General features: G+C 35.4%; 1 protein-coding gene across 8 annotated transcripts in view; it reads right to left on the reverse strand.

The window, feature by feature from the left end:
- The window catches only part of MAP2 (microtubule associated protein 2), a 275,443-nt gene that overhangs the window by 63,408 nt on the left and 187,306 nt on the right, over positions 1-24,729 (reverse strand). For all 8 annotated transcript variants that reach the window (XM_068544555.1, XM_068544556.1, XM_068544554.1 and 5 more), the window contains one exon: positions 12,390-12,674. In XM_068544555.1, coding sequence (XP_068400656.1) covers positions 12,390-12,651 — 262 coding nt within the window. In that variant the 5' untranslated portion in view covers positions 12,652-12,674. The remainder of the gene's footprint in view (positions 1-12,389; positions 12,675-24,729) is intronic.

Raw genomic sequence — 24,729 nt, forward strand, 5'->3', positions numbered from 1 at the left:
CTGAGGCAGAGGATACAATGGAAAAATGGAAAAACATTCTAGATTCCAAAAAAAGTCACTGAAGTGAACTTTTAAAGTATAAGTGCTCCATACACCAGGAAGAGTCTTTATTAGTTACCTCTATTAATTTAAATATTTCATCTAGGGAAAAACTGTTACAATAAAATGGTAAAAATCACCAGCTTAGCTACCTTTTGTTTGCTCCTTCTAACTCATCCCCAGCATAATAACTTAAGTAAATCTTTGGAGGCCTTGTGACCTAGAGGCATACGGAATCAGGAACTATGTGATGAGAAAATCACTTTGTTCACAATACATCATAGGGTGCATTCAATCAGCAAACAGATAAACCAACATGACTTCTGTGCAATTACAGTTTGCTTAAGCCTCTAGTCCTAACATCATTCTGAGAATGAACGTGCAAATAGCAACATAACAGCATCTACCTTATGTGCTTTCTTCTTAGCCAGTCTCTCGTGAACTGTAAATATTTTAAATAAGTGATTCTCCATCTTCTACAACTGCCTATTTTATTTTTGCCATTGGAGCTATATAAAATATTGTCCACAAATATTCTCTTTATATCAGTCCTAAAAGGACTTGGCAGACTTTAAGTCACTAAGTGCACATGGTAATTCTTTATAATTTTCAAATTATAACTGAATATATATAACATGAGAACAATGTTTCAATTATACTGTGGGTAAAGGGGACAATGGAATTAATTACACTGTGAAATTCTGAAACTAAAATGCTATGGTGAAAAAGAAAACAAAAAAAAAAATGAGAAGAAAGATAATTTTGAGTCATCCTTCTTTTATCCTTTACTAATGTTTGTTAAATTAAGTTCAGTCACAACCTGAGAGAAGGAGGACCGCTTCTCTGGAAAAATTCCAAACAAGCAAAACTGTTGATAGTTAAAGACTTTTTTCCACGGTCTCTGAGTAGCAAAATCAATAGACTTTGCAAGTGAGAAAATAATTTTTTAAAGTAAGAAAATAAGTGTTAGGTCCAATGTTATATTTGTACTATTATGATAGTATTTAAAAAGCAAAGACTTTAATATAATTTTAAAATTTCTTTATGTCAAAAATTATTCTAGAATAAAATTTTCTTTTGTGTTCTGGATTAATACATCCCATGGAAAATACTATTAAATGAATTTCTCTCCAATCATGGGATAGGAAAGTTCATTATGTTAAGACAAACAAGAATAATAGTAACTTCAAAGTTATCTTCAGAAATTTTAAAATAACATACAAATCCTACTTTAGAAAATGTCCCTTAGGGATCTGTTGAAATAAAATTTTACATTGATGATTCTGCTTCAATGCTGTTTACTTATTTCAGTCTATACCTCTTCTCAGTGTAGTGGGTCTCATTGTTACCAATCACACCTCTAGAAATACTTGCCAATTGTGGGTGCCAAGGGTGATATATCACATTTAAAACTGTCAAAATATTCATTCTTTATTTGAAGACACTAACGCTTTATATCAGAAAGCAAATGATATCTAGGAAGCGTAAAATTGTAACTCACTACGGCAATAGCTCTGGTTGTTCTACTGTAGGAATGCAGCAGAAAGAGAAAGGTAGATCAATTTTGATGGAGTGGCAGTGTTGAGAAAAATGCAAGAATGTAATGATAGCTAGGTAGGTAGCCTAACATGGGGCAAGGCAACTGTACTTTGCAAATGGCATTGAGAGTGGGATCCTGGGCATATGTGGTATCTGCAGGTGACTGCTGACAACCTGAAGAAAATGAAGAAATAGGATTCAGGAAGCAAATGGAAAGGTGCTCAAGGCAAGTTCTATTTACTTCATAATTTAGCTTCGGATTGGCAGATGCTACTGTAATCATACACTATGCAAAGTCAAAAAACACAGAGCTTCATTTGGCATAAAAAACACAGTCCTAGGGAAGAGTTATAAGGGGCTTCCTGATGATATGAAAATTCAAGTTCCCTAAAAAGGTCCTGAATTTTTCTTAGTAAAATATGGCAATAAAAATTCAATTTTCTATGAAAATATCTATTATTTTCTTCCTGACATATAAAAAAAATTTCTAAATCAGGGCTTGTATTTTTTCAAAATGAAATTACAATTTCAATATTTCATATACAATAGCCCTGATTATGGAGAGGCTGACCAAGTTTTGGTTCTAAGAATATGACCAAAAATAGCTTGGTTTCTCTGATTCATTTTCATTCCCCTGCTACATTATCAGTCACTCCTTCCCAACTTTTACAGAGGTCCTCCACCCTTCAAAAATGTTTTATTTGAGCTTGTATTTGGGTCTGATTTCCTAAAGAGAAGTTTGTTGTAAAAGTAAGAACTCTTATGAAACCAGGGAACTTTGTGGTTTCTGCTCTTTTTTTTCTTGGATAATTCTGAAATGCAACATGAAATGCAGAAGCAGGGTTGACTTGGTCTGACAGTAACAAGGTGATCAAAAGCTATGGGAAGAGAAGTGCAGTTTTAATGCAATCATTATATTAATTGAAGCATTATAGTTAAAATTTTATAGAAAAAAATAAAAGAAACACCTTGACATTTTAATCAAATAGATATTAAAAATACTTTCTAACATTTTTCACAGAACTAACGAAGAAAGGCATTTTGTATTTGTAGTTTTTTTCACACCCATTTGTATCAGAGAACATAAGGGAGAGTTGAAACACCATTATTTGATCATAGGAGACTCAAGCATTTCTAGTTAGAATTGAAGAAATGCTCATTATTTTAAAATTTACTTTAAAAAAGTTAAACATAATTTGGGAGGTTTTTATTCCTTCATTTAAAAAAACTAAATCAACTTTCTCTGGTGATTCCAGTCCTAAGACGCTAAACTATCAGCTAGGGTAGCTTCAATTCACTCATAAACACTGAAATCCAACTAGAAAGGAAGCGTGTGTCACCAAAACAGCCAAGTCCTTGAGCAGTGTTTTCAATACAGCATTCAGATCATATGTGCAAGTTCACTGTGGTCCAAAAGCATTTCAAGTACTAAATTTTTCTTAGGTCGGAGAGCAGATATTTTCACAAGGTCAGAAATCACTGTTATCCTGATTGAATGAACTTCCTTTCCTAAAATGTGACTTTTGAAAGTGGCATCTGTATTTGCTTCAAACCCATTTCTCTGTTTCTTTTTTTCCTACAATCAAGACGTAAGAATTGGGTGAGAACTGGCCTGGAGGAACTATCTTACATGCTTTGTGACTTAGGCCAAATTAGTGCAATTTTTTTTGAGAAAAGGCAATTCTGGTAAAGCTCTCAGGGGAGTAGGTTTATTCCAATCTTTTCAGTGCATTAGTCACAAACCTTGGTTTTTCAAGCTGATGAGAAAAACATCCAATAGATAATTTTTAAAGAGAGAGAAAAATATAATTTGGCTTTAAGATAAAGAATAGTAACATGCAAAATGCAACAAGGAGAAAAAGTATCCAATGAATTGATTCACTTCAAAAATTGCTTATAAAAGTAATAGTAGTTGTTTTTCTTGTCATTTTATTATTTTCCTCCTTGGAGAAAAAGAAAGTCCTTTAAATATTGAAAAAATTAATAATTAGAATTAGAAAATGTAAATGGGAGCATCTTTTATTTTAATATGTCAAAAAGAAAAGAAGATTACGAACAGCTTTTATCGTTTTTTAAAATAACGAAACTAGAGAAGTATATCTAATTGAAACATTTTCCCTAAAGTTAGTGAATAAATATCCCTGTTATTCAATAGGGAAATGCTGTTTATTAGCTAAGAACTTATCATTTTCAAATAATTTTATAGACTCATAGATGAAGTAGAGTAAAAAAGAACATTGGTGATATTTTATTCAGGTTAACCTTCAAAAGCAGGATATGTAACATCTCTCCAAGACGATACTGGTATATTCCTTTACAGAAGTATAATTAAGTCTATGATTTAGAACATCAATTTACTTTAAGATTCAGTTTGTCCATTTGTCAGAAATGAAATTTATGTGACCAGGCCTGATCTATAGCAGTGAGGCAATCCTTACCTTACAGCCAGAGGATAGGATCAACAAAGACGTGCATTTTAGAGTTTTGTTTGCAGGATATTTCAGTATCATTTTCTATCGAGGCCAACTCTATTACATGAGGCTCAATTTTGCAGGAATGAACAAGAAAAATTGTTCAATATCTGTATACTTCTTAGCTGTTATTGATGTCTCTTAGAAAGGTCATTTATCCTGTTTTTTCATATTCTTCCCAGTTCAGCTGTTTTCATCATCAAGACAGTATTTCTAATCAAATGTCTTACTGCTATCTTAAGTCAAAGATATATTTTCTTTCTTTGCTTCAAACCTTCACTCCTATTTTCAGAACATATCAGAACATATCAAGTCTTCTGCTATATCCCTCCATGACATTCCCTTTATAACCATATTTCAGAGTTCCTACTTGATTGTCCTAATCAAGTTCTATAGTCTTTACTTTGAATCTAGCCTCCTCTCGTTGTTTCTCCATCTGCCTCTTTAGTTCCAGTATTCCTTTCTAACATCATCTTTCCCACAAAGGTATTGCTTACACTGTGGTGTAATTTTTGTAGCCCCATTTTGTTGATGTGATTTCCATTCTCAAAACCGAACATGGATACTAACGCTCTCTTTCTTTATCTCACTTCAAAAAATGTTTATTAGCACCTACTATGGAACATAAGCATTGCATTATATACCAGAAGGAACATGAAGATGAATGAAGCACAGCTTCTACCTCAAAACACTTAGAACCTAGTGATGGGGATTAAAACAAGTAACAAGTAACCTCAGTAAAATGTTTTGATACGGTCAATGCTGTTATTAGCAAGATATAAACATGGTACATGGGGGTGTTTGAAAAAAGAAGAGATTCATTTGAGAGAATAAAATGAATCAGCTCTGGATCTTTGATCATGGACTTCTGATAATCTCTTCTGTTATATGTACCCTTTCAAAATATTTTTCCATCACCTGTTTCACGATGCTGCACACGAATGAAACCATAACAGATTGCTTGGGAAAATTATCTTTGTTTGCAAAAGAGAAGATTGTTAGTTCAATCAAAGCACTGACCATTCATGCTAGAGTCACTTATGCAAGAATCAGGGGTGCTCAGCTCCCAGCACCGCTTTGACCTATGTTTCCAAACACAAAATCTGGACTGAAAATATTGAGTCTAATTTTCAGGCTGCTGAGGCTGAATCATCTCTATTATACATGATTTTTCTCTGAACCTTGATTCCTCCCTTGGTATCCATTTTGCCTAACATCTTCTGAAGTTTGAGTTTTGCTGAAATCAACTGTAAAAGTGGATATTTAACTCTCATTTCTGTGTTCTAATAACCACCTACCATTTGCATATTTGTTAAAAGTTGCCATGAGAGCCTAGGACATATGCTTTCCTCTTTCTCTGCTTATCAGCTTGGCTGGTTTTAGAACTGTATTTTCTCTGAGTGTTGTTGAACGGTGACTCATTCTGTGAGGCGAGTAACACAGTGAGAGGGCAGGGAGCGGTTCAGTGTCCTTTTCCCCCGGGGACTCATGATGCCAAGTCAGATCATGCTTAAACTACCAGGTCTGCAATGCAGCACTAGTTGTTCTGTTCATCTGCTCCTGGTATGAATTTCCAGGCTCCCCAGACAGTCAAAGCAGTGTCTTACGTAACTTGCTAAGGTGCAGTGAAGTGTGAGGGAGCAAGAGGGCTTGATATACTGAAGCAGAAAGTCAGTTCATCTCAAGTAGCTTGGGGAGAAAGGAGGGAGGTGTGATGACTGTTAGGTACTCCCCGGCCTACTAACCTCCCAACGGCAATAAAATCAAACCTGAAGCCAACCCTCAAGGGGGTATTTGGTATACAGAGACAGATATTTTTCTCAGGTATATACAAGCAATATAATCAATTTACATATACATCATACTTTTCAAAAAACGCATTATTGATTGATGATGAATATATTCCCCAGATATTAGGGAAATTTATTTGTTCCAAATTAGTATTAAAGTTTTTCTCATCTTTTTTTTTTTTTTTTTTTTTGTCTTTCCTCTTTTGTGAGGAGAGAATGCTTAGAAATTGAACAAGGGACAGATAAAGGCTGTGCATAATCCTAACCAAAACACGGGCTTAGAGGGTTGAAAAATGAATCAAGGAAAACTTGTTTCCATGACTGATTACTGTCATCTACTCACTACAAATAAAAAAGATTTCATGAACTGCTTAGAGATCTTCTCTTAGCGGAAATTTTAAAAACCTCAAATAATTGGAATATATTAAAAGAAAAATATGATGACCCACCATGACAGCAAATTAGGAGAAAATTTGATAAGGTCTTGAAAAATACAGGATTAGGAGAAAGGCTCAAGTAAAAACTACAATGGTATTAAATTATATTTACATCTAGAAACAAGAGAGACAATAATTTTTACAAGTAGTTCTGAATTATTCTTAGCTCAAATCTGTTGCATTGATTAAGATTCAAATTCAAAACAATTTTTCAAAGTGTCAGTGGACCAAACAAAATGATAAAATAGCTTTTTTTAAAGTGTTTGTGACGTGGTTCTGACATTTAACACCAAACAAGACAATAAGGAAAAGAGAATGATTTCCACAAGTGCATGGGAGGAATTTTCTGGAGGACCATACATGGGAATAAATGCGTATGCAAATTAATCTTAATTTTAAAATATCATATTATATTGTGTTACATCGAGCCTTGCCTTTCACAACTCTAAGTGTTTGTAGGCAATTAAAATTCCAAGGAATAAAATCATGTTTTATTTGTTGCGTCATTGGGTTTAGTTAAAAGGAGTCTAGAGAAACCAAGTTTTCCTTAAATTTTGATTCATAATTACCAGCTTAAGACAATCACATTCTACACTAAGACTTCGGCTGAAGAGCAAAGAAAGATATAAGGTAATTTTATATAGGAAGAACTACCCTCTAACTGCACATTTAAATAAACAACTGTATCTGGTACCTGTCTTTTCTTCTAATTTGTAAAACATTATAAGCTCCAGTTAGCAATACATGCTATAAAGAAGCTCATACCTTACCTAGATTAAGAGAGGCAGTTCTTTATTACAATGTCCCCACAAGCTAGCCCCCAGTTAGGTTCAGATCCTTCTATTTACCAACAAGACAAGTCACATATGATTGAAGCCAATTCTCCAAACCTGCCTTCAAATAGTATAGAGACCGCATAGGACAAAGCAAACGTGACAAATACAAACCTCATGCCTTTTCTATCAATCCTTGTCTTTCTCACTCTTTCTAGTCCCCGATGCCTAACCTTTCGAAGGAAAACACTGAAAAGATCCCCATTCTCTGTCCTCATCCATCGGCGCCGCCAGGCCCAGACACTTCGCAGCGAGGCCGTGTGCTTTTCTGCAGATCCGCCCTGAATGCTAAATAACTGCTCGGCACGCTCCTCTCTGTGGAGCTCAGGGAAATGGCAGCCAGAGCAATGAGTGGTTGGCATGGCAACAAGGAAAGGAAAATCTGCAACCTCTTGTATTGTTAGGCCAGCTTGTTTATTTGCCTTAGGGGTCTTGCAGATGGCTTCAGTCGTTTCGCAGGAGAAATGGTCCTGTACTATTTCTCTCTGCCTACATTAATATATATTATATACCATATGCCACAGTTTGAATGGGATGGTGACTCCTACCAGTAACTCTCAAATCTGGGGATGGAGGAGGGGAGAATGGGGAGGTAGGAAAAGGCAGAATTTTCCAAGATCGAAAAGGGAAAGAGAGAAGTTTAAAGGTATATTCAGATTTTTGCTTGTGAGTGATGACAACATTTTTCTCCACTGTGCATTTTCAAGCTTAAATTTATAATTTCAGCAACAATAAACTTAGATATCCGAGTATGTCCATGACTTGGCTGCTTGAGTCATGCAGATGTGAATGGGCAGCCCAGGCTTTAGAAGGCACATCTCCATTGGAAAGCTCTAGAAAAACTGACCATGGATAACCCAGAAGAGCTTTTACAGATCTCACTGCTTTGACAGGGAGTAGACCTGGAAAGAATCCCGGGAAATGTTGGGGAAACACAGCAGCCCTGGGAAATCAAGGGGCAGTTACTGAAGGAATGCCCTTTAATCTTTAAATTTACTCAAAGAGATACCTGATGCTGGCTTTTGATGATCACGAAGGCACTTTATACTGTGACTGGTGTTTTTACTAGTATTCAAAGCATTGTACCTTAAAACAGTCAAAAATCACGAAAGCATGATTTTAAATACTTCAAAGTTTTGGTATCTGTAAACTTCTCAGAATTGCCTCCTTTCTTTCTCCATTCACGCTGAAAACTGGGAATAAAGGTCTCATTTTCTGTCATGCTTCAAGGTACATAGGTGTGACCGTTCTGCAATGGAAGAAGAATTGCCTGCTCTGCCTATGACTGGTAACAGCCGCAGCTGGGCGTGTGGCCCTGAATCAGGCTGCGTGGGGCAGTGGAAAGAGCACTCGCCTATAAAGCAGGAGACCTGCATGTTGGCTGTAGCCACGTGATCTTGGATGGGTCGCTAAACCCATAAAGAGGAGGAGTGTGAAAGGTCATCTTACAAGCTAACATCCAGTTATCTTGATGTTATCATGATATAAATTCTCATATGAGTTTGGGCCCCACCCACGAATAAGAAGCTTAAAGATGAGCCTCTTAATTTTCACTCAGAGTTCAAACTCTATAGGGACCAAAATGCATTCTCCTTGCTTTCTTCAATGAAGATAAGGTGGAAAAGAGAGGAAGGGTTTATTACAAGACTTTACTCCTATTATTCATGTAGGGAAAACAATTGAAAAATGACTGCTTTAGTCACATGTTTTATTCACTTATCAATAATAATAACTTTACTAAATGGCCTGATTCTCAATGTTTTCTCACTTCTTTTGTTAGGCTTCTGTGGCATGGCTTCTAAAAAGGACACGTCAATAAGCAACTGTAAGAAAAATTCTTAAAGTAATAGGTGAGCATTTAATACTATCTATCTTTCTATGGATTAGCTTTAAATTGGAAGGAAAGAGACAAAAATCTAGAAGGGTAAGCTGTAAAGAAATATAATGTAAAGTATAATTTCCTTCCAGCTTTTCCTGTGCAACTCCTACCCTCCTGCTGCCTCCCCCACCACCTCAGGGCATAAGATCAAAGATAAGCTGACTATATGGCCTTGCACCTTTAAAAATTAAAAGTTATTATGGCCCACAAATGAAGGTGCACATTGAAAAGGGTGGATGAGAGACAATGAGGTAGACCTTTGGGTGAAGTAAGCCCACTCTGATAAAGGAAGGAAGAAGGAGGGGGAACTGATGATTACAATTCATTTGTTATGTGATCTTGTTTATAGAGATAAATAAAAATAAACAATGTTGAGGAAAAGATTTATTTCTAAGAATGAAGAGAAGGCTACAGCAAAGAAGGAAAGCAGAAGAAAGATCTTCGGCTTCAACCAGGAATGGTCTGGACACTATAGCATATAGCTGAGGATGTCACTGGGAAATGTTTCATGTTCACAATGTCCTGAAAAATATCCATTATAGGGGAAATTGCAATATACCAATACATTATATGGAATGATAAAAGAGTGGTCTAATATACAGCCTGGTCCTCTTTCAAATAATCACCTCAAAATATTGATATAATGCCAGCTCGTATCAATGGTCTCCATCATCAAAGGATAGCATTTTTAAAGAACATATCTAAGATTTGAGAACATTTCTTTTTACTGGGGATAATTTTTGTTTGTGATTTGTGAAACAGTTATATATAAACCATCAATAATATAATTTATTCTTTTATTAAGCTAAAGTTTGGAGAGAAATTTAATTGCACATTAACTTATCACTGGGAAATCCTCTGTAGGAGGATTATATTTTACACTTTTCCCTCTCCTACTGCTTTCCACATGTGGATAATTGATGGATTCAATACTTGGCCTGTTCTTTCTGGAGGGACATTGATTTAAAATCACATCATAATTTGGACTGAAACATCACTCTGGTAACCTAGAGCAGGCTGTTTACACAACCTTTGTCACTTTGAATATACATATAAAACTTACGTAATTAGTCTCCCAAAGGTAATGTAATATTCATTTGATATATATTAAGCTGAATTCAAAATTATCTCTGGATGGTCCTGAACCCACAATTTAAAGAAACATCTGTTAGTCTCTTTTTCATTTATATTATTTTCTCAAAGAAGCTGGCAAGGACACACTGACCTGGCAAATAGATTTTTCTGGTTCTCTTAAATACTTAATTAAGACCATTGAAAAAATGAAATAGTGAACGATGTTGGTTCTCTACTGCTTGACCAAGCATGCTACAGTGATTTTTTACTTGAGTATGTAATAAGCCTCCATAATAGTCAGTGAGAGTCAGCTAGGGAGAGTTCAAGAGACAAAATAAGACTTTCCAATAGTTTTCACCATTAATTTGAAAAGGACTTTCTTCTTTTTGCATCATTCATTCAACCACTCACTCAACACACATTTATTGAGTCCTCGAGGTATAATGTCAAGTGCTGCAGGGGAAGATGATGAGAAAAATCTTGGTCTCACGTTATCTCCTTCCTTCCCACAACCATTTTGTTCTAACATGTCCTCAACTCTTCATGCCTCAATCCCTTCAAAAGTTTCCCAGTTAGTGCTCCTGACACCCAAGTCCCACCCTCTTCAAGTTGAATTACACTCAGCTGTAGAAGAATATTCCTAGACCCAGAATGCCCTGTTGTCCATATAGATACAACTACCACCACTGATAATCATAATAATAATAATGGTAATTAATAGACTATTTCTTGAGTCATTCATTTTATATACTCTACTATCTCTTTCAATCCTCCTTGTAACCATGAAAAGTAAAAATAATATTTTTATTTCATTCTTAACCACAATTTCTTACTAATGGGACATTTGTGTCTATAGGGCACTGCACAGCTTTTCAAATCTTTGAATTAGATTGGACAGTGCCACCCTCTTTTTCCATTCCACATACATCTCTGCAGGGTATTTGTTTTTTATCACAGCAACTGCCAAAATCCAGCTTCACAAAGACAGGGCATCTTGAGAAGGAATGTGGTGTGATCTAATAGTGAAATGGAACTATCTTGAACTAATAGTTCATGTAGTATTTGAAAGCCATTGAGTATCACAGTGTTTCTTCTGAGTATTTAGAACACTCTGCCATACTCTTGTGCCTTTGCTGTGGCACCTCAAGATGCTTCTGTGTACAATCTGGGAATTTTCTTTGGAAACAATCCCTCTTTAGCTTTGTCTTCCTATATTGCTTATTTGGCACTTAACACACTGTGTTCTGCATCTGAATTAATTGTACACACATGTCTAATGTCTGCTACTAGATCATCTGCTCTGTGAAGTTCAGAGTCCATTCCTTGCACACGCCCTGGCACAGCTTGTACGTAGAAAATGCCCAATAGTAGTTTGTTGAATGACTGGATTTAAAAAAAAAAATCATACTATATTTGAAATGCCTTTCATACTTGCCCACTAAAATTTAAATATATTTTTTGAACTGAGTGTACAGTGCACGTGTTGCTAACTAATTGAGTGTAGAAAACCAATCTTTGAATAAGTAAGGGATGATTTTGAAGGGGGTATAGCCTTTCTTACTAATAGTTTACTTACTCTCTTTGGAGTAGCATGTCAGCAAGTTGCTGTGTTCAAATGCATTAAATTCTGAATTACGGAAAAAAGGGAAATAATGGTGTAGAATATTATAGGGCAGGCTAGTGTTTCTCTAAGCCATTAATGACAGTATCATCAATAGTAAAGAGGACTATTGGTAGAAATTACACTTTGAAAGGAAGTACTTAAGATTAAATTATATTATGTTCTCCTTTAAGCATCTGTATATTTGTTCTTAAAAAGCTATCTGAGGAAGTTTTAAATGGTTCCTGTGTATGTATGTGTGTGTTTGTTTTCTTTGCCTTTTCTCTTTTATTTTTTAAAGGCTGGGAGATAGACTCTACATTCCTTTCTGCCCTAAAAAGTAAATATGCTTCTTATCAGTTAATTGATTTAAGTCCAGTATCATTCAAGAGTATCAATAAGAAACTATTTGTGAAGTTTTCTTTCAGTAATTTACAATGCTGACAGTTACTAGTAAAACATGCATACATCAAGCCATTTGTCTACTAAAATTAAAGTGGTAAAAACTAAATAGAGAGATGAGATTGAGCATACAACTAATTTGGGGGAAATGTCAGGCTAGTTCCCATGATTTTTCTCTCCTTTTGGTGTCTATTTCCCCTGACTGACTGGAATTTCAGTCCTAGCACTAGTGAAAGAAGATCAGTGCTGTAAATTAATTCACTTTCAGCCTAAACAGACTTCAAAGCACAAAGCAAGCCCTGGTGACAGAAGAGCCGTTAGTTACCTGCTGTTTCTCTGTCAGCTGAGGTCAGCTCTCCATTGATCCCATTCTCTTTGGTATTTGAGTAGGTGCCCTGTGACCCATGTTCTCCAAAGGCGCCCTCTTCATCCTCCCTGTACGGGAATCCATTGGCGCTTCTGACAAGTCCTTCCCCTGCCCCACCTTGATCCTTGATCTCAGGTGGATGTGGGTGGGCGGATGCCTCTGTTAGTTGAGCTGAGGTCCAGTGAGGCGCCTTTGCTTCATCTTTCCGATCATCTGCCATTCTTCAACGTGCTGTGACTTCTCCTGTGATTGGAAGAGGAAAAATGGCAGCCATGACTTTGGAGAAAGCTTATCTGATATTAGTAGTACTAAGATAGGGAAAATTTATAGCAATCTCACTAGTTAGCTACGGTCAAAAAACATATTCGACAACCCACTTTTAATATCAAGAGGTAGCTATTGTTAACACCTTGGTTTATACAGATCTTTTCTGGAATATCTATTCTTTTAATATAAGATCACCATCAGTTTACATATACTCTTTTTTTTTTTTTTTTAAACTAGTGCTTGGCATTTAAAGACATATCTGAGCTAACTTTCATTGACATGTGACATTGTACAGTAAAGGAATTCTTTAGTACAGGGAAAATCTGTAGGGTGACAAAACTGGATAGAAAACAGTGGGGAAGAGAATGGCTGCGGGGAAATGCTGGATTATGGAAAATTATCCCAAATACTCTTTTAAACCACAACTCTCTGCGAAACCTAGAAAAGACAATGGCCAATATATTAGCCCTTTCAGTTTCAAAGATGATCAATTCAAACCAGAGGTAGATATGTTTTTCTGGATACTGTGTATTAAGAGAAAGATAGTTTTGACAATTTTTCAGCAAACTTTTCTAAGCCTTATGTATAGATTAAAAGGGAATGAATTTTTCTCAGTATAAATCTTACATAGAGAATAAAAATTATAATATCAGGCCTATGTCATAACTTACAGTTTTATTTCACAATTAAGTCAATTAAGTTAAACCACTAACATATATTAGGTGGCCGTAAATTATAGTAAAGTTTGAATAAGTCGTGGAGTAGGTGTTCTGTACGTGTTAAGCAAACAGCAGATACTGCATGGCCTTCATTTATATGCCGATGCCACTAAATTTAGAGATGTAGTTGATGAGAGGTGATAAATCACTCAGTTTTGAAAAGCTGTTGCCAGCAATGTAGCTTTGTTGATGGTCTATTGTCCCCACACTCATGAAGACATAGACAATGAGAGTCTCTGATGGAAACTAAGAACACTTTCCTTTCTTTCAAAAACAGTAACTCAAGCAAAACCCTCCAAACAAGGAAACAAAAACTGTATTAAAACACATCTACTTTTGGCTACCAAGCTCTGTTTAGAGACATCACAAATAAATTAAGCTGTAAAGAAGGTAAGCTTCCTATCAGATTCCTAGTAAGGATCTGTCTGTTTTTTACTGAATTTCAATCTATTCTCAGGTCCCTATTCTAATTTTCTGTTCATACCAGGAAGAACTAGATGAATCAATTCATTTAAACTAATTTGATGATAACAAACCCCTAACCCCAGCAATTGCTTCCCATAAGGATTCTGTTTATTGTCTCTAAGAGCATATTTAAATAGGAGATAAGAAGTTTAACTTTTAAAACATTGATTGAAGGGCTTGTGAATAAACCAAAGAGCATCCCCACAGCACTGATGATGTACAAAGAACTGTATGCATGGAAGAGTTTCCTCATATGCCAAATGAGGACAAGGATGCCTAGTTTTGGTTTGCTGCGAAGTTTGAACAGAATAAAATAAAGGGCTCAGCACAAGTCCCTGGCAAGCTCAATAAATAGTAGTTACTACCTTTGTTATTATTATTATAATTATACTAACAGTCATCATACCACCAGTCATTACATATAAAATATTTTCAGTAGTTTTTCTGGAATTGCTGCCATAGGAAGAAGAGTCTGAAAACTTGGTAAGTCCAATAATAAAGAGTTACTTGCAAATCTGCTCCCAGATATCACAGAGAACTGAATGAACGTTCCAAGACAGACACGGCAAGTGTCTGGGACATGAGAGCCTGATGGGAGGAATGTGTCCCAGAACTAACCACTCCATATGTACATCTGAAAACTTAGCTACGTCTTTTATAAAGACAGGTCTGCAGTGTTCTAGACTCCACTCTGCCATAGTCTTCTAGTCAACTATCAAAGGACGTAAATTGGGAGTCTGAAGATTATGTTTCTTCTGAGAAACATAATCTTGTTTTGGCATCTTCATATATCTAATGGGCTGAATAAATTATTTACATTCAAAGCGTGACTTTGATCACAATAGTTTATTGCTAGCGAGACTGTTGGCTCAGCATCCTTATCTTTACATGCCTTGATTTCTTTACTTTTCCTTTACCAGAACAGCTTAAATAAAATTTCCATATTCTTATACGGTCCAAAATATTTTTTGTGCAGAGTGAACACCTGTAAATAGAAAAAGTTTCCCACAAAAAAGTACATGCCTGGCTAATACTGTTTTTAAAAAAATTTATATTTTTAGAACAGTTTTAGATTTACAGAAAAATTGAGCAGATAGGACAGAGATTTCCTATGTATCCCCTGCACGCAATTTTCTGTTATTAATATCTTGCATTAGTATGATACATTTGTTATAATTAATGAAACGATACTGATGCATTATTATTAACTAAAGTCCGTAGTTTATTTAGATTATCTTAGTTTTTTCCTAATGTCCCCTTTTGCTTCTAGAACCCCCATCCAGGATTTTACACTACATTTAGTTTTCCTGTCTCTTCAGGTTCTTCTTGGCTGTGAGAGGTTCTCAGACTCTCCTTGTTTTTGATGACCTTGAGAAATACTGGTCAGGTAAATTATAGATGCCCCTCTATTGAAATTTGTCTGATATTTTTTCATGAATAGTCTTTGATTATGTGTTTTGGCAAGGAAGATCACCAGCGGTAAAGTGCTCAAATAAGCTTGAGAGATGCTGAGATACATGGGCATGTATAACACAAGCTTTCTGAGAGCTTTTGCTATTCTACTGCACATGGGAATCTCAGGGAAGGTCAGTGGTGTGCAAAGCATCTCAAGCAATTGGCTATAGAACCTTCATCTGATGTCATGTTTATTAACATCTCCAAAAGGATTTGGAATATACTTAGGTTTGCACTTTAGCCCATGTTTAACTCTGGGTGTTCTAGCCATAGATATTCAAAGGAAATAAAATAATATGAGCACCCATAACTCCCAGCTAAAATTGGCAATTCTTCCCCTAGGGCTATCTGGAAAAGATATTTCAGTGACTAAAAATCTTCATTTTGAACCTAAAAATCCAACATGGAAATGAGCAGTGTGTTACTTGGCAATCATCCATTTTAAAATGTTATGATAATTTGTTTTCAAGAGACCAGGCATTCAAAAAGTGAATTCCTTAGCATTCAATACTTTAGAGTTTTTAATTCTTTCTTTTTAAGTAATCAATAAAAACTAATGTTGGAAGAAGAAAGGGCAGGGTGGCTACACTGATTTCACTTACTATCAGAGGCACAAATAAAGTGAATTTATTATCTGAAATGCATCATCTGGCTTCCTGATAAGACTATTCAGATAATACTCCTTAAAATGTACACAGATCAGTCAGATATCACTTTCTAATTTGTTGGGCTTTTGAAATGTACATAGTCTAACTCTCTATTAAGTGACAATCATTTTAGGAGATTTCAAGCTAGAACTGGCATTGCTCTGACAAAACTACTTTGACAGAAAATATGATTTGGAAAGATTTCCTTAGGTTTTACTGAAAAGCAGCTGGAAACAGAGGAGACACTATTTAGCTTCCCTCACTTACAATCACAACATGGTATTATTAAAATACCACCCATTCATGGTAAATTTCACTTAAACTCCCAATCAATGTTTTGGGGTCACAGATTATCTCTACTCTTCAAAATGGTGTTAAAACATAGTTAAAAGTGATCACAGCTTCCTTTAATTTCTTCTTCCTGATGTATAATATTACTTTTACCTGAATCTCTCTGAAAATTGTGCTTGTGGAATTAAAGAAGATAAGAAAACTGAGATAAAGGCAAATTCTCTCCAAATCTATTAAAGAAAACTTGTGAGGTACCAGGAATTGTAACATCCCATTCCTACTGTGTAATGGAAAAGACTCCTCTCTCCATATTGCAAAAGATCACATATCCTCTTGCTCCTAACTGCTGAACAGCTGGGCATCCGCCATACAATCTTCTGGATGGATAAAGCAAGCTGAGAAGCTACCTACATTCTTCTCCTTCTCCTCCTCCCAAAAGCCTAGCTTGATAATGCGAGCAAGGAAATTCCTGAGTTTTAAAAAAAAGGTACTAAGTCCAAGACATTGACCTACAATTCATAATAAGTTGCAATGGAATCTTAGCTGTTAGGGCTAAACACAAATGCCAATATGAATGAGGATACAGATACCTGTAATATGGATTTTTAAAAAGAAATCCAAGAAGTTCAAATTTCTATTTATTTGATTTGAGAATGAGATATTTCACTGGACTCTATCATATCATGGCTATTATGCTACATAAAACAGGGCCCCGGTCTTCTTCCCAATTAAGATATACAGTTGGAAAAAAAAGCTAAGAGGAGGTCTTGTGCCACCACAAATGTTAGTTATAGACTTGAGTGGTGAGCTTCAATCTTTGCCACCATTTGTTATTAAACAATTTCCTTTTGATATTTGAAAGTTCTCTAAGGACAGACATTTCTTCTTTCATCAAAATCCCAGCTTTTAAAATTCCAGTTCTTCCAGTTTTTCCCTTAATAAGCCTTAGACCTGGCTCTCTCGATCTAGTGCTCCTTGGCAAGAGCATGCAGGTTTTTTTTCATGCCAGCTGTTGAACCCACTAATCATGGCTATACTCTGATTCATATCACTGATGGATAATTATGAAAAAATATAAGGTTCTTTAGTGTTTGGCAACCTGTCATTATCCTTTGATTACAATGACATGAGCCAGACATTATGACATGGCATTGATCAGATTTCTAACTTGCTGAAGATTCAACCTGTATCCTCTTATATCATGATAATAAAACTGCTATAACCTTAATGAAAACAGTCTTTCTACAGAGTAATTTCTAAGTTGAAACGGTATACAAACTAATTTCTTGTCTATTTAACATATGTAAAATTCATCAGTTTTGTTTTTAGGTAGATTTAATGCATACATGTTTACTGTTGCAGAGTAAAAATAAGTACCTTCCCGCATGTTGATTAGAAGGTTTTTAATTCTATGGATCAGGAGCTTAACAATTAGCCAAGGTCCTTAGATAATTCTAATTAAGAAATACTGAGAGAGAGAGAAAAAGCAAATAAAAGAGTGGAAGGAACAACAACAAAGAGCAAAAGAAAGAACAGGGAAAAAAAAAAAGGAAATATCCAGCTCAACATAAAACAAGGCTATGATGGCAAAACTCAATTCATGGTTTGGGATAGACATATGCTAATTTTCAATTACTTAATAGAAAACGTTTATCTTATATGATAATTAATGTAGGTTCTTGGAGACCCATTTTGTAGCTTATGGGTAGGTCTGTCAATCAGTACTGCTATTACTTAGATTACTAGAATATTGACTACAACATCAATAATTAGATTTCTACTATATTGAGAGTCACTTGTATTTAAATGCATCTGCTTTAAAAATTTTCCAGGCCTAAGACTATAATGTTCCATGTTTCAAAACTCTGGGACTTTACTTGAGTACCTGTCCAGATACTTAAATAAATTCATATTTTTGTGTGTGTAAGAAAAAATTTGGATTTGCCCTCAAGCAACCTAAAAGTCTGCCTCCAAATCACTCTTGAAAACAGTCTTTTGTGATATGATTGTTCCTTGCATAAGGATACATCCAATAAGTTAATTTATATTAGAATTTAGAAATAAGATGAGATAATGTGTATTTTGCTGATTTCTGATATTTCTTAGTCAGGTAATATATCTGTTCCCACATTTCCCCTTAATTACCAGGAACTCTTTTAATGCTTAACTGCAGTATTTACCTCATTCTAAGTCTTCGGTACTGTCTGTTTACAGAAATAAATTATATATAAATATAATTTATATATAATTTAATTGTAAAACTTATCAGATCTTTCCTCAAGTCAGGCAGGATATATATTATAAATAAATAATAACTGTATCTGTTGCCTTCTGACATTTTATTTTAGGGTATCATTCTTTTGAGCAAATTACATAATATTATTTAGCACACAATAGCTCTGATATTATCCTTCATGTATATAAAGTGAATAAAATAGAAAACAGACATCGATCTTTTTCATACAACATGTTTTATAAAACTTCGCTTAATATTCTAGATCTTTCAGACAGGTTATAAGTTAAATTCTAATAAAAATATAATTTCTTAGAAAAAATAACATTACTTGGCTTTTTAAAAAAGTTTCTCTCCTTTATCCATTTTCCCTAGAATACTCTTTTAATTACCATCCAAGCAAATGTTGCTAATAAGTGAATGATAACTTTAGAATGACAAAGTATTTATTACTTTGAAGGTGGCCAAGTAATACAGTTTTGTTGGTTCTCCCTAAAGGTTACAAAACCATATGTGTACATTAAAACTTAATGTGTTTAAAGGCTAGTTTAAAAAGAGAAGCATTTTCATCTGGACCTTGATCTGTCATTGAACTGCCTGCATATTGTACATTAAAAAAAATTTGATATGCTTTGATAGTTCCTGTAGTTTCTGTTCTTTAAAGCAAGTGGTGAATGTATTTATTTAAGTGAACCAAACAGTAGTTCCTGAGCATATATGTCCCAAGGGCTTGCAGATACAAAGAAATAAAATAAAATAAGGTACATCTGTCACATTTCCTCCACTATAAAGAGAAGAAATAAGAACTAAACAGAAACACTCAGAAGAAAATGTCCCTGACAGCTCTGCTGTCTGGGCTACCAATGCATTTCATTCCTCAGGGCAAATCCAGGACTAAGAATGCAAATCAGAGATACATTTTTACTAAAAGAAACCATTCTCTAATTTTCTGCCTACTTAGTTGGAGCTTTTCATATTTTTCCTTCAAAGTATGAAAAGGGTTATGTAAAAGTAAGATGCACACAAGCAAACCATGACAGTAATATTCAAACCTACCAAAGGGCCATTTAGTCATAAGCTGGGCTTCAAACATTTGTTGAATATTGAATTAATTAATACATCCAGATAAACACAGGGAAAAAGGTTCTGTCAGCTATAGATATCTGGCCAACATTAGCTCAATCAGTGAGAGAAGAATGGTTTTGAAACCTAATTTTCAGGCATGGTAGAAGAAGTGAGACTCAAGTTCTAACTCCACTGAGAGCATATGAAAAATAATGCTAAGTAGAACAAACTTCTAGACCTGAATATGACCTAGCATACATAGTAGTGACCATGCAACATACAGGTTCAGAAATATCTTTAAGATAAACCGTTTCATCCCTCTCAGAAAAAGGCTTTAAAACATGAAACTAAAACGCTCTTTGGGGATCATCCATTCCAATGTAACTTAAAGTGTCTTCAGCCAATTACCTCCAACATCCATCCAATAAATGAGAATTTCTGGGTATAGGGTTTGTAAATTGGTATTTTAACAGGTTTAACAGATGACTCTGAAACACTGAAGTTGGAAGACTGGTGCTTTCAGGCAAGCCTGCTGCACAGGACCTCAGGAAAGAACGGGGAGTGATAGAAATGCACACATGAAATATCCCTGTAGAATAACAGGAGCAAGGGGTTAAGGCAATTATCTTGATAGGTCAGGCAGTCATTCTCAAAAATAGAAGCTGAATCTTTCATTGCCTTAGTCCAGGACATTTATGATGATGGGATGGAGTCCAATCACTGCTTTCAGTCAGCTTCCTGGGAACACGCCAGTTCTTTGTTGTGTCTAATCCTACTTGAGGGAAGCAGAAATGTCTCAGAAGCATGTTTAAAGTTACCCACTTTCTGTGGTAAAAAACCTACTGCACACTGTAAAAACAGTGACTAGTCCTTGGTCAGTTTAACAACACCTTCAAGATGTCTTTAGAATATTTATTTTAGATACTTCTTGGCACTCAGTAACGGTTTAGGACAAAAATACACTTTGCCTAAAATACCTCAAATCCAGTTATAATCTTCTTTATCTGTTAGATCACTTTGGAGATGGATGTGGGGTAATAGGCATGGTGTGAATATGTGATATTCTGAGCAAAGCCCTCAAAGGAGTAACTGAAGGATTTAATATCTAGATAGTTGAGATGTGTGCCGAAAATGTCATTTAGTCAAGAAGAACTTTTTTCTCTTGGGATTCCCATAAAACCACAAACCTCACTGTTTTTCTTTGGATTACAACATTAGAAAGATCACAAAGCACAGAAAGAGTCACTGATTATAGTTATTACCAGGCAACATTAAATACTCTCAAAAATTGGCAAAAGGAGAAACAGTGAAAGCTTGGAAAATCTAAAGGAAAAATACACTGTGTGCTAGATAAGCATGTCTCCATTTTTATAATGCACTTGGCATTAGCAATTCTAGAATGTTTTCTGTGATATGTTCTGCCCTGTCATCATGTAATGTGCCAGTTCAATAAAAACACTGTGATTCTAATTTTGTACTGATACGTATCCAAGGATGAACAAAAGAATACAACAACAAGTTATATAATACAATTAAGCATATGAATATTGTTTCCCTTTTCCATGTAGGCTCAATTATGCTTTATACTACTAACTATCCATATCAGTACTACAAAACAGAAACTTTTGTTTTGGTCCCTAACAATATAAGAAATTTATGCAGAATCTGTATCTTTCCTAACAAATGCTGAGGAGTTCTAAGCTTAAATAGCTGTTGACTAACAAATTACAACCCTACGTATTTTCTCTTTGTCTCTATACAAAACTGAGGAAAAGTTCTTGATGACATGAAAATTTGAAAATCCAGATATTTGTTTCATGTCTTTTCTGCTCTTTTCAGGCTGACTGTAAAATACCGATAAGGATGATTCATTCTTCACCACACACCATGATTAATAAACAATTCACATCAAGAGAGTTGTTGAGTGCATCATTATTTCTGATGATAATGGACACAGAGTATACAACAAGCCAGTGCTATGTTATTGATAGAATTAGATAAGGTAATACAAGTAAAGCATAATTCCAGGCAAGTTGGAAGTGCTCAACAAATGTTACCTATTATTTGTTATTATTTTGTGGCTTTTATTTGAACATTTTTAGCAATAGGATTCAATGTATGGTTTGCCACATATTGAAAAACTGAGGCCAGAGAGAGAAAATTATTTGACAAAGTTAGACACTTCCAGGGAGATCTGGAATGAGAAGCCAAATCTACTAATATCCATTCCATTGCTTGCTCTTTCGCCAAGGAGTGAGTTGGTGGAATGGGGTAGGAACTAGGAGAATCCAGTCCAGATAAGGACACTAACTTCATACACCCATTCCACTGATAACAGTCTGTCACATTAAACTGGGTAAGGAGCTTTATGTGACCATGGCATACAACCTGTACTTCACAGTTGTATATTATTTCTGGCCCTTTTTCATATTATATAAGAGAACTAATAAATACAGTATACATATCAGAAATAAATAATATTTAAATGCTCTAAAGCTTTAGCCTCTACTGATGATATTTCACTAAGGACCTGGAGACATAGTGTAATAAGTAATAGATTTCTATTACAAACTTCATGTCTAAGTGTACAAACTTAGACATGAACAAAACCTGAGTGTCAGTTTCATAAGCAAGGGAACTATTGAATGGATAAATTTTGACCCTTATATCAATACTTTTCTTTTACCATATAAAGAGAAATTCAATCATAATAATTTTAATACGATTTTCTTTAAGCATAAATAAAAAGGATAAAAAGCATAGGAGGGAAATTGTAATTTGGATTTTGACAATTAATAATTTTGTTTTAAACTTTTTCCAGTTTGAAATCTGACTCCAGATTTGTCAGACTTTGTCCAGTGTCACATAATAAAGCACTATAAAAATAAATCTCCTTTGGGTACAAAGCTAAGACCTATTCTATAGAATTACAGGTTTTCCAAAAAAAAAAAGTATGTCCTCAGTATTTACTGGCACCACCATCAAATGAAGATCCTTTAGTTCCAGACACCTGAGAACCACCTTATAGGGAACTGGTTGGGTGTTAAAGGGGCTACAACCTAAAAACAGCAATCAGTGCTCGAGGGCAAGATGCTTCAGAGATTTCTTTACAGGAGGTGGGAGCAGGGTCATGACCCAGGTAAACTTGGAGGCTGTGCTATGTATCACAAAATAAGATGCTAGAATTAAAGACAAACAAACAAACAAAAAAAGTTGGAGAAGAGAATAGGAATTATGAAAAGAAAAAAAAAAAAAGGATGGAGAGTTGGAAGTAAAGGATTTATTTAAAAACTAAATACTTTATGGTTTTCCATGAATAGGATCTGCTTTTAGCTATTTAAGACAAGAAAGGATGAAGTCCTGGGAAGTTATAAACAAGATGCCATTTGTGCTCTTTTCTGCCACTTTATCTGATCTGCTCAGTCCCTTTATCTTTTGATGAACAATTCCTCTTTCACAAACACAAGCCATGCGACTGAAGCTCTGCCTCTGAACATGTTCAGATTAAAATCTTGTTCTAAATATAGTAAGTGTATGTGGACTTCTAGGATAATCAGTTGCCCCATTTGTTTTCTGCACTTCTTTGAACTTAACGCACTCCTTGTCAGTGGATGTGTTCAAGCACAAGTTGAATGCCCATCCTGTCACGAACGTTATAGAATCAAGGGGATGTTGGCCTATATGACTTCTAAAATGCCTTCCAACTGAGGTTACAAATCTTAATTCATTAACCAATTATTAATTGTTTGAGAAGTGTCTCCCAAACATTAATGGAAAGGCTCTATGTATCATAGGGAATGCACTGGGGATACAAGAAAAAATATATAGCACTTATGCTGAAGGAGCTCACAGACAAACCAACAACAAAAGGTCATGTGGTCCATGCTGTGACGCAGATAAGGACAGGAAATTGTGGAGGCACACAGGCAGTTCTTACCACACTGGGAAGTCAATACTTTCCGGAGGAGGTAACATCGAGTTGAGTTTAAAGGACAAGTAGGAGTTAGCCAAAGAAAGGAGGGGAAGCTTTCTAGGAAGAAAGAGTCTGGGTGACCACATCCTATGCTATTTTTGACTTGGGCGAGGCAACACCTTCCAGGAAGATACCATAATGAGCACTATTTTGGCATCCCTAACTCCAGTTTTCACTATGTTAGATGTTCCTCCCTATTCTGTCTGTCTTCCTCAAGAAGCTGTGGGCTCTTGGTGGGGAAGGGTTTCATATCTTCATCACCTGCACCTAGTACAGTGTGTCGCACAGAGTAAGCTCAACAACACGTTTACTACATGAATGAATGAGGAACATGGGTAGAGCACAGGATTGTTCACTGTGGTCCAGAAGTGAAGTGGGACATGGGGAAAGGAGGCTGACAGGCAGGCAGGGGTGGAATCATAAAGGGGTACAGTAAGCCATACACTTAGACTCTCCTGAAGGCCAGAGGGCACCCACAAAAGATGTGACATAATCAAGTTTATTTTTTAGAATGATTGATCCAGCAATGGTATTAAAAGTGAATTGGAAGGATGCATGATTAAATATGGAAGCAACTCTTAGAGAAAGCAACTTTAGAAAAGGAGCACATAGACCTGGACTTGGTGATGAGATCAGGATTGAAATGAGAGGCTAGATTCCATGTTCGAAAACTTAATTAATTAAAATAAAACCTGTCTTCTTTTTGCTTATAAATTAGAGTTTCTCTATTTTACCTATCCATCTATCTACCTATCTATCATCTACCTATTTACAAACCTTACTACCGATCTGTTTGTTGTGAGAAGTATCATGTTTTATACTATTTTGATAGGCATTTACTTTATTATTTTCTTGAGGTCAGTTTGTAACTCAAGTTCAGATTTCTTAAGTTCAGTCACATACCATGTTGTGAAGAGTGCTCTTCCATTAAACTACACAGTGTTAGGGGATATTTTGCTTGATTTTTGATGAACACTGGAAGATGGAATTCTTTTTGTTTTTTGTTTTTTTTGGTTTGTTTTTGTTCAGTGTGAGTCTCATGAGGTTCTTCTAGACACCACTTTTAAAATTTTATTTATTTTGTTTTTATTTGAAATGTGATAGTGGCTTACAGAGACGCATGAGCCCGGTCAGATCTGGATTCATCTGATGAGACACTGAAGCAAGAAAATGGAGAAAGCTG

The sequence above is a fragment of the Eschrichtius robustus genome, chromosome 5 (genome assembly GCF_028021215.1).
Source record: "Eschrichtius robustus isolate mEscRob2 chromosome 5, mEscRob2.pri, whole genome shotgun sequence".
Lineage (NCBI taxonomy): Eukaryota > Metazoa > Chordata > Mammalia > Artiodactyla > Eschrichtiidae > Eschrichtius > Eschrichtius robustus.